Source organism: Ruditapes philippinarum, unplaced genomic scaffold, assembly GCF_026571515.1.
Source record: "Ruditapes philippinarum isolate M1 unplaced genomic scaffold, ASM2657151v2 ctg13224_1_1_1_1, whole genome shotgun sequence".
Lineage (NCBI taxonomy): Eukaryota > Metazoa > Mollusca > Bivalvia > Venerida > Veneridae > Ruditapes > Ruditapes philippinarum.
In genome coordinates this window covers 24535-35343 of record NW_026865717.1, presented here as the reverse complement: position 1 = coordinate 35343, position 10809 = coordinate 24535, and the positions used below count along the sequence as shown (strand labels likewise).

Genomic DNA, 10809 nt, shown 5'->3' with positions numbered 1-10809 from the left:
TGCAACTGCTTGAAATCAAAAGGTACAGCCGCTGAATGAATTAATTCCACTGTAAAAAAGCCCTTAAATCTTGAATCCAGTAAGCTCCTATACCACCAAACTATCAGTTTAAATCCGTCCTCTAAACATTTGACGTTGTTTTAAGTTTTCAATAATATGCAGCTGTTTATCAGCTTTGTAAGGAGGCCTAAGGGGTCGGTTACATGACTGTCGGGTCCCCAATCGGTCATATTAATTTTTAAATTTTACTTGCTGTTTATGATCGGTTATCATGCGTGATTATCTACTTTCTGATTTTGTGTGTAAACGGCCAATCCGGTGACAGAAAGCAACACTCAAAACGGGGTCTGGACTCGGTTTTATAAAAATGCCTCCCGAAATAAATCGGTTTTTTATCGTTTGTTAATTACGGAGCTAAATCGGGCGTAAGGCTGATTTAAATCGGTGGTTTCATAGCTAGTTCATCAAGTGGTTTAAACCTTGTCCGTCAGACAGGCCGCGTGATTCATATTTGGTCATCTTTTGTCCCGATCGGCGATATCGGTGATTAAGAGCTTTGCATATTCTCTGATATCGATTGCTGTCAGTATTTATAAAAATATTTCTTCAGCCGATCTAGAATTTTAAAAAATGTTAAAAATGTCCAACGGTAAGTTTTTCACCGCACTGGAAACTTATCTTTCCCCAATAGGCAGTTTTGATAGTGGGAGAACCAGGGTGTGACCAATACGGTGATATGCGGTGTGCTAAGATACGTTGTTATTACATTGGCTTGTTCTCGGTGTACTGTTTATAGAAATTATCAGTGAGTATAAAAAGATGGTAATTTGCTCCACTGTTTGAAACAGGAAGAATGACGCACTTGATCAATTTCGACTGTGTGTTGAAGATTTAGAGCCCCTGTACGTGTAATTTCATGAAATACCAGTCGGGCATCGGAGTACTGGGAAGCCAACTTAAGTGACGTGACGTCGTATATGAGTACTGTGCTGGTATGATTATTACAGTTTGGCGCGCTTTTCATTCGGAGTGAGCAGGTTAACATGTTTTTTGTAAACGTTTTCTTGCATATTAATAAAAAGTAAAAATTGTGTTTAAGTGTTAGGTGAAGATTGAAGATAAATATTGTCGGACCTTGGTGAACACCAAAAGTTCATATTTCACTCGTGGCTGCGCCGATCCGTGGAAATATACCTTTTTGGTGCTCACTGCGGTTGAGGGATATTATTTCCGACTCTTACCACTGAACTAAACAAATGATCCGTTCGTGATGTCATCGGTTCACTCCATAATTTGGCTCAAAAACTAACGATCAGATCACCGATGGCTCTGGTTGTAACTGGGGGTGTGTAGAGTAGCTTACGACGATCATTGTTGTCGATTTTATCTGAAGAGTCACAAGGTGAAAAGCAAAGGCCACGAAGACGAGTGAAATTCAGCGCTTTTTTGTTGGTGTTTTTTCTTTGTATTTTTTCTGATTTCTATTACAAAAAATGAAAATGCGACGTAAAACAGTTATTAGCTATATGAAACTCGTTAGTTTACGGAGGGCCATAGGACACTGGCTGGGGCGAGCATCTCGATGCTTTCTGCCCAAAAAAACTGTCTCGCCAAACGGGCTCGCCATTTATTTTAGCAGAAACATTCCCTAGATGTCGTCTCAGTCATTGTTATATTCCTCGTAACTAACTCGTTTCATATACTAATAACTACTTATATCAGTTGATATGGAGAATGAGAAACATCGCTGTGCAATTATAGATAATGGGAATGAATCACTATCTTTTTAACTGTTACAAATTGCCATTGGTACAGTTGTGCTCTCAGCGCGTATAGCCAGATTCTGATATATCGCACACTCCCTTCTTTATCTTATTGTCAACATTAGGGGATTCTAATCAAGGGTTGTGACCGGAATATATTTTTCTGACATTTATATTCTATGATATAATTTTATATGAAAGTGTAGGTGTAATATTTTCAGACACTTCACTCACCACACTTTGCCGGAATAATAGTTTAGAGATGGTATTGAGTGGCGCTGGTTGAAGAGATTACCAGTTTGTTTATTGGCTAGATAAACCTCGGGCTATAACGTTACATTATGCATGGGTCCTGGGGAGTTCACCATAATCGGGTCTATCTGTCTATTGAACAGTGGTACTTTTGGGCGGTATTATCTAAGTCTGTATTTGTTTGTTTTCATGTCTTGGTCTGTCGTGTTCAACCTTGAACCATGTTCATCAGTACAGTTTCATACGATGTTCTAATATAGATTTTTTATAACAGTAGCGTTTCAGAAATGCGTGGGTGATGTGAAATGACTTCCATTTTGTTATATTCATATTAATACAAGGCAGAGAGATACACTGAATATATGTTTGCCTGAGTTAAATGTACAGGATTTAATTACGTCGTGGGAGGTCATTTACAAGTGCAAGAGAACAGTACAGCTCGCGTCAAAGCTTGTGAGTTAAAGGCCATTATAAATTTTAAAACTTAAATTAACATTTATTCTTTTTTTAAGGAATAACGTTACTCTGAACTATTTTCATTAGAAGATAAAACTTATAAACTGTTAATGAAACCCATTTATGAGAAAAAGTAGTTAATTACTTCATTTCAATTTTTTATTCTGGAGAAGCCGACATCTAGAGATTTTTTTTGCTCAGAAGTATTAAAAAAATTTCTCAAGTGACCATAGATTAATGATTTGGGATCAACTATAACCTTTGAAGCCGACTGTGTATAAGATTACTTCTAATTAAGTTTATCCATAGTGATAAACACAGGATTCTACCGACAGCGTCATTAAAAACAGATGGATAAAAAATTAATGTCTTACGTGCCAATTAGATGAACATAATTATAAAGGCCATGAAAACAAAACAAAAAAAATAACAATAAGAACAGAAAAAAATGCCTCGTCAATTTTATTTACTATCTACATTAAATGTACATGACTGTGGTCGGTTTGAAATAGACTTTGGTCAGGTTTGGTTGTAGAATTGCTGTTGCAACATTTGTCCATCATTGAGATGTTTTGTCGCATTGGTATGAAGGTTAAAAGTAATTTAGTACACATGTGATAAAGGACACTCCTACGGGCAGTTATAGTGATAACAATTTGCATGCTACTGTAATTAACAACAGATTAATCAAAAGCGTAAGGGCGAGAATGTTACTTAATAACAAAGAAAAATAAGCCATCAGTGTGCAAACTGTATTCCGGTATAAACTGGCGGGGCAAATGATCCGATGCTTATAGTTCTTTTCAATGTAAAAATAAATTGTATCATAGTTGGGGACCTTTCTGTTGAAAAATGTGTCAAAAGTTAACTCATATAACATTGCACAGTGCGTTAACTGGAGTGCAGGGTATTAGTTACCCGCACTTCAGAGCATGCCGCATTGAAAAGTCATTTTGTCTGGGTTTTTACATATTGTGACGGACAGAGAGATAGAATATCATATGCTCCGTTCATTGGTTCATTGTTAACCAATTTTTTTTCTTTTGGGGGGTTTTGTCAATTATGTTGTTTGTTTTTGGGGAACATCAGGGAACGGTTTTTTTAATTTGACTATGATCAAAGAGAGAAACAACACCAAAACACTCGGCAGATCTGATTAATATTCGGGGCTACGGCCCCCTGAGGCTTGTACAAATCAGATGACCTCGTGTTTCGATGCTCTTTCCATTACATGTTCTTTACTCATTAAAAGTGGTTGATAAATATGTGTGCACTATGTTTAGCCTAGAATAGAAAAAGTTATATTTGTGTGAAGTAGAGGGATAATGTTTATGCACATGGTTTGAATAATTAAATGCGCACATTGGAAGCAATAATTAAAATGAAACACAAAAGATACAAGTGAAGTAATTCTTTGGTCTTTTATTTCTACTTTATACAATGAAGTAAAGAAGAAAAACATGTAATGCCTTATGTTTCTTAGCCAAGGACGATGTCCACGTTTAATGAGGCGGTAGCATACTCAGGAAAACTCGTGTCTTCATCGCTTTGTGGAATCTAGGTGTCTATTTATTCCAATTGTAATGTTCATTCGGAGACATCGCCCGCCACTGCCGGATCAAAATGTCCGGTTCAATGAAACAATCGTTCATGCAAAAATTTTCATCCCAGACGATTGTTTCTCATTGGTCATGCGCATAAATTGGTTTCCGAGTTGAAACAGGTCGATCTTATTAGTACGCGAGTTTTTCACGCCCATAATCATCACGTGACTTGATGAGTTTCCGGCAGAGTTTATGAGGATAAATTTTGAACATGTGGAATACACATGCGACGATTGCGCCATCTGAAACATGTAAATAATTTTGTTTGAGGTTTATAATTTTGACACAAGACAACGAATGTCATACAATAACTTTGTCTTATTCAACGACGACCTTCGCACTCAGAAATGTTGGAGGCAAGGTTGTTTATTTCCTTGACACGTAGAATCGAAATAATATATCCCAACAGTGATTAACGCTTATAATATCACTGTTCGGATGTTCGGATGCGAGGAATTATATGCACGATGCGCCATCTGAAACATCGTAAATAATTTTGTTTGAGGTTCATAATTTTGACACAAAGCCATTACGAATGTCATACAATAACTTTTGTCTTATTCTAACACGACCTGCACTCAGAAATGCTGGAGCAATGTTCCATTGACACGTTAGAATCGCAATAATATATCCCCAACAGTGATTTAACGCTAACTATAATCACTGTTCGGAGTTCGGATGCGAGGAATTGTATCATGAGGGCGTGATAAATTATTAATTAAACACAAACTTTAAGATTATTAGACAAATTTTCTTTTGTGCGCACTGATATAATTTTCTGGCTAAAACTGTTGCAGAAACTCGTGTATATATGATTATATTTAGGCCTGCAATTTTCAATTAATTAAATCATTAACGAAATGTGAAATATGTCTTTCGATGACCTAAAATCACTAAATGAATGTGAAATATTTATAAACACAATGAAATATTGCCATAAAATGGAAAATGGGAATTTGAGGTTCAATGGTCGCGTATGATTATAGTTCATTACAAATTAATGTGTATAGATATTGTGCACAATATATTTGTTATAATTTAGTTGATTTTTTATGTCGAAATGATAACGACGATATGCGATAAGAAACTAAAACTGTTCTCGTGAGTTCTTTAATTACACAAGGCGCCTCAATACTGTGAGCAAGCTGTCAATTGTTTAGTACGAGAAATTATCCTTATTAGATGCACCCGTACGTAAAGCTGAGAAAAGTTAGGTCCGTATCCGGTTTGGATGGATAAATTCATAATCTGATGTTACGAAGATATTTCGAAATCTGTATGTATCTAAACCAAAGGATTGTGTATGTAATTCTGTTTAAATATATGTTAAAATTAATACATGACCATCTTTAGTGAATGGCGGTCGTGATGTACAACGAGTGTATCACGAGCGGCCTGTTATCTAGACGGTCAAGAATCAAGTCTGTAGCAGACGACGGCCACAGAAAGGTCCTTTAGTACACCCAAAACAACCTTCGTTCCCCATTGGATCAAATGTTACCTGAATTTGTCAATTAAACCAAGCTTTGAATACAATCTTCTTTATTTGAAAAAGTTTGCAATTTTAATTGATATGAGTAAAACCGTATGACGTCATGAGAGCTTTTATTTTGCAAGAGTACACCACAGACAATTTAGTCTTAGTGTAAAAATAGAGAAACATTACATTTATGTATTTTCCATGCCAGTCTTAATGCATGTAAATGAAGGTATACGCAATTAAAAAGTCATTGTGTCGATTAAAGCGTGAATAGTGAATGGTAAGCCAAACAAAAAGGCCACAATGCTATCAGTTTTATATTGATGTTCACATCTACGACATGACACCCGAAAAATTCTAAAGATACCCTTCAGAATGTAGCAATAACGTCCATGTGATGATAAAAAAGTGGGCAGTTTATTTATAATTTCGGCAGTTCTTAACTTTTTCAATTAGCAATTATAGATCAGTGACCATTCAAATAGTAAATCTTTAGATTATGTAGGTAAAGCACCTGAACTTGACGGCGGTAATTTTTTTTAGCATACTGTCACTTAAATAGTGAACCAGGAGAAAATGTATTCATATTACATTACCACTAGACGACTAGAGTGAAATAAAATAAACAAAGTTTTATAAACGTTTTCAAAACTCGTTATTCATTTTACGACAGGGGCAGAGCCATATTTAACACAGTACGTGTGACGTCACACGCACTCGTCACTGCATTTGAATCTGCAATTATTGTACTTATCGTATGTCCCAGTTTGAATTAAAGCGATTACTTCATACTATGAATTTACAATATTACAAAAAAGACAAAGTTATTTGTAACCTTAATAACAGCGCCATTGCTACATCGTTTGTATGCTCTCTGTGGCTTTGTAGATACTGTTGCACTAACACCATCCAAGTCGCCCTTTACCCGTGCTTTATAATTAATTGTACCTAAATACACACACACAAAATCACTTGACAAAATTGTTCAAAACATTGCACGAATGCAGCCTTGATGAAATACTATAGAGATAATGATGTAGATAATAATCAGAGGAAGAGGACACTATGCTAAGATAGTATACCAAATCAGAAAATAGACGTCTAATAAAATTTAATATGTACATCAAAATCTGTCAATAAAGCCGTAAATTGTTTAGAAATAAGAGCCTTGAGGATGTGTTTTTGTCTATTTTATTTGTCTCTATCCTTGTTTGTTTTGCAATCCAGTTGAATAATTGAATGGCCATTTGAGTTTAAAAATCGGCTGCATTTATGGTCGCGTTCGCGTAGAGCACTTAAATTTCAAAAGAAAATCTTTATTCTTCTTACATAATATTCGTTTAGAAACAAAAAATTGTACAATACGCAAAATGACACAAAACAATAGATATGTTGAGGTATTTACACATAGGCATAACTGACATGAGGGTTAACAAAATTAAGTAAGGATATTCCTAGGTCATCAGTTAAAATGGCGGTGGAAATTACAGATCGCGTTACGAAAAAGAAAACGACTTTTCTAAATCATGTTTTTTTTTCATCAAAGAACATCTTAAAACACATTTTTATTGTATCTATGGATATCTATTTGAAACTGAAAATCATGCATATACTTGACTACAGACCTTCAAATATTCATTTATGATTATTTACGTTTGTGTGAACTACTTAACAGAAAATAAAGATGCATTGCAGTTAATAAAAGCCAACATGACACTCACCAAGATTTATATCAACCTGACCGGGAACACAACAAGGAGGCGTTCTTTCAATGCACTTTTTACGACCAGTAAATGGCTGTTTTATTACTATTCCCGGTGCAGTATTTAATGTGTCAACCATTTCTTCTTCTTTATCTTGTCTTGCATTTATAATTCCTGTCGATGATTTGCTTGGTTTGTTTGTTGTTGTTGTTGATAACATGTTTGATATAGAGGTCTGGTATTTTGTAGAACTTACAGTTGTGCTTAAAACGCTGTTTTCTGAGTACAGAACATTATTGTCATAAGGCGTAAACAAAATGGGTTTTGATATTTCAATATATTTGGTTTGGCTTCGGTCGTCTTTTGAATGCTTTCTCCCGGAACCAGCATTTCCCGATGCTCCACTGCTGTCATTTGTCAATGTATGTTTCTGTTCCGAACTCCTGCCACCTTGATAGTTAAGATCCCCATAGGAATGTTTTGACATAATAATACTGCTCTTTTCATTGTAAACGTTTTCACTCCCGGTCTTTTCTCTTCTATTATCATTGTATTCGTTTTCTGTCCCAGTTTTATCTCTGCTCTTTTCAATGTATTCGTTTTCACTCCCGGTCTTATCTCTACTATTTTCATTGTATACGTTTTCACTCCCGGTCTTATCTTTACTATTTTCATTGTATTCGTTTTCACTCCCGGTCTTATCTCTGCTCTTTTCATTGTATTCGTTTTCACTCCCGGTCTTATCTCTACTATTTTCATTGTGTACGTTTTCACTCCCGGTCTTATCTTTACTATTTTCATTGTATTCGTTTTCACTCCCGGTCTTATCTCTACTATTTTCATTGTATACGTTTTCACTCCCGGTCTTATCTTTACTATTTTCATTGTATTCGTTTTCACTCCCGGTCTTATCTCTGCTCTTTTCATTGAATTCGTTTTCAATCCCGGTCTTATCTCTGCTATTTTCATTGTATTCGTTTTCTCTACTGGTCTTTCCTCTACTCCTTTCAGTTTTGTCTACATCGTTTTCATGATAGATTGATTTTGAATCAGACGGCTCCGTTCTATCTTTACCCTTTTTATCACGCTTCTTGCTTACTTTCAATTCATTAATCTCTCGTTCTTTGTTTCTTGAAGTTTCTTCACTTTCTTGGCTGATGGAATTTTCCTCAGTAAGTGTTCTTCTGCTTGCAGTGCCAATATCATTTCTATTTTCTGGATTTGACGAATAAGATTTTCTTTCAAATGTTTCGTAAACTTCTTCGTCATCCAAATACTTTGGTTTGATTTGCTTTCTTCTGACGCTCGAATCTTCTCTTAAAGTCTTTTCAGCGCTTTTGTCATTATCAGTATCTATATCTTGTAGATAATTACTATTAGTATTTTCAGAACTTGAATCTGTTTCTTTAATGATCCTTTGGTCTGATATTGTCGAATATATGCTTTTTGAACTTTCTTTTCTTGACCGCGGATGCTTTTCGTTCGCTCGTTCTTGGCTACTTTCATCTGACCCAAGTTGATCGCCATTTTCGTTGTTAGAAAATGAACTGCTATCTTCCTCTGAGAACTTCTTCTCAGCTTTAGAATGACGTTTACATTCAAGATCAGCTATGAGGATGCAGCATATAAAACTGATCAGTAACACCCAAGAAAAAATCATGCGGTTCGAAATCATTTTCTGAAAAAATGTTTAATTTATCTATTGAAGTGAAGTTATATGACAGTTGATTGATTGAGATCATTAATGTTAATCGCACTTATTATTTAAAGAAATGGTTGTGACTTGTAATATATAACGCAAGTGATCCAAAAGGAATCATTTCATCATTATTTGCTGTTTCGGATCAGTTCTACAGTACTTATATCATATACCAATATGGAAGTACATAACGGGTGTTCATTTCTTGGACTTTACGTAAATAACTGGCAACCTATCTTAAAGATTCATTAAAAAAATCTCTAAATCGTCTCAGCGAAAACACCTGCCGAGATAAAAATAAGATGATGAATATTTTACAGTTTGTGTCCGTAAAAGTAAGTGTATATAGTGTATATATAATTATATATAATAAATCGACTTACCTTTGATACCATGTTAAAAAGGATTATGACAAATAAATCTCTTTTTTTCTTCTTCTTTAGGAAATCGTCAATGATAAGGCTATAGTTTTATATAGTATAGTTTCTTGTCCGTTGATTTGTCAACAAATTTATCTTTTCTAAAGTGTTTACTAAGAATTTGAAAAAAAAAAAGATGCATTATGATTAAGAAACCAACAGAAAAAAATCCGCATGGATAGTTTTAAAGATGAAATCATCCGTATCAATGCAACACGTAGCGTTGGCTTAAAATGTTGGGACCACAAAGTGAGAAGGTCGCAAATTCGCCGAGTTGCATATAAATACATAACAATAATATTTTTAGTAGGCTTTTTGTTGGTGATATGAATTTAAAGGATCGTTTAGTGGGTGGTCAGCATATGTTTAACCTTTGATAATATGTTGACGTATGCTATCAGCCATTCTCACTATCCCGTTTTTTCCGTCATCATTGTCTGTTAAGCACCTAACATGACAGCAATGAGTTTCGATTCAGAGCATTACGAAGCCAGTTCAACAATAATTTAGAGAATTTGACAGGTTATTCCTGTGCAATTCCATATTACGATCATTAATAATATTTCAGCATGAGTAGGAAACGCTAACCTCTCCCAAGAGCAATTAAACCAGGAACTCTTGATGAAGATACTTCTTGATTGCCCTTATTAAATTCTCACTTATTCATTTTTTACCTTTTCCTTATTTTGAAAAGGGACTGATAAACCAAGTGATGTTTATGTATGTCTCAGTTTCATGAATTTTCAACAACTAGGGTACGTTATGCCACGTATCCGGAGCACGTGTATGTATTACATGCTCTGAGTATATTATTTATTTCATAAACAATTAGCATGAATTCATCTTACTATTGAATACAAAAATTAAAAAAGATAAAAGAAATAATCTTAAAATGTGATTTTTTTTCTTTTTTATCTATTTTATGACCAAGATGTTTCAGCAGTTAATATTGTCAGTCAAAGGCTATATTGTTCTGTGCTTTATTTCATGGGGTCGTGGATATGATTCATAAGTCAATACTGTTATTCTCTTTTGATATTCTGATTGAATCGTCCCTGTGTGGGTCACACATCTATGCTTTTTCGATATTCATGTATCGTTTAGTAATTTTTTATTAACTGCATTTATTTATATCTGTAAATAATGGTATAGCTAAAGCTTTATTTCTGTAGACATTTCTGATTCATAATTATGTGATAAATAACTACTCAAAACTTATAGTGTACCCTTTATTTTTTTGTCATTTTTGCTATGCAATTCTTTAGGTATATCATTCGCACATATGCCATTGGATGTTAACTAAAATTTCATTCAATCCTAGTTTAAACTTATCTTAGAGTAAATGAATGGTAAATTACTTACATAAATTTGTAACAGAAGTTAGTACATTTGTAAATAAAAACATCTGCATGACAAGCACTAATTCACTGAAT

The 10809-nt window shown here is 34.6% G+C and overlaps 1 protein-coding gene across 1 annotated transcript; it reads right to left on the bottom strand.

Annotated features, from left to right (window-relative positions):
• Positions 1-5492: 5492 nt before the first annotated feature.
• LOC132730067 (GATA zinc finger domain-containing protein 14-like) lies at positions 5493-8918 on the bottom strand. Its single transcript, XM_060715918.1, has 3 exons — positions 7277-8918; positions 6391-6503; positions 5493-5576 (listed from the first exon to the last, which is right to left on the bottom strand). Exons 1-3 carry the CDS (start codon positions 8916-8918, stop codon positions 5493-5495), a joined length of 1839 nt encoding a protein of 612 aa, XP_060571901.1.
• Between the last annotated feature and the right edge of the window lie 1891 nt (positions 8919-10809).

What these genes read in the sequence shown, in the direction of transcription:
- LOC132730067 (XM_060715918.1), bottom strand. Translation starts at nt 8,918, where the DNA reads ATGATTTTTTCTTGGGTGTTACTGATCAGTTTTATATGCTGCATCCTC. An exon ending in TCAGGTTGATATAAATCTTG is followed by an intron (nt 6,504 to 7,276) that starts GTGAGTGTCATG and finishes GTGTGTATTTAG; the next exon opens with GTACAATTAATTATAAAGCA. An exon ending in GCAATGGCGCTGTTATTAAG is followed by an intron (nt 5,577 to 6,390) that starts GTTACAAATAAC and finishes TGACAAATTCAG; the next exon opens with GTAACATTTGATCCAATGGG.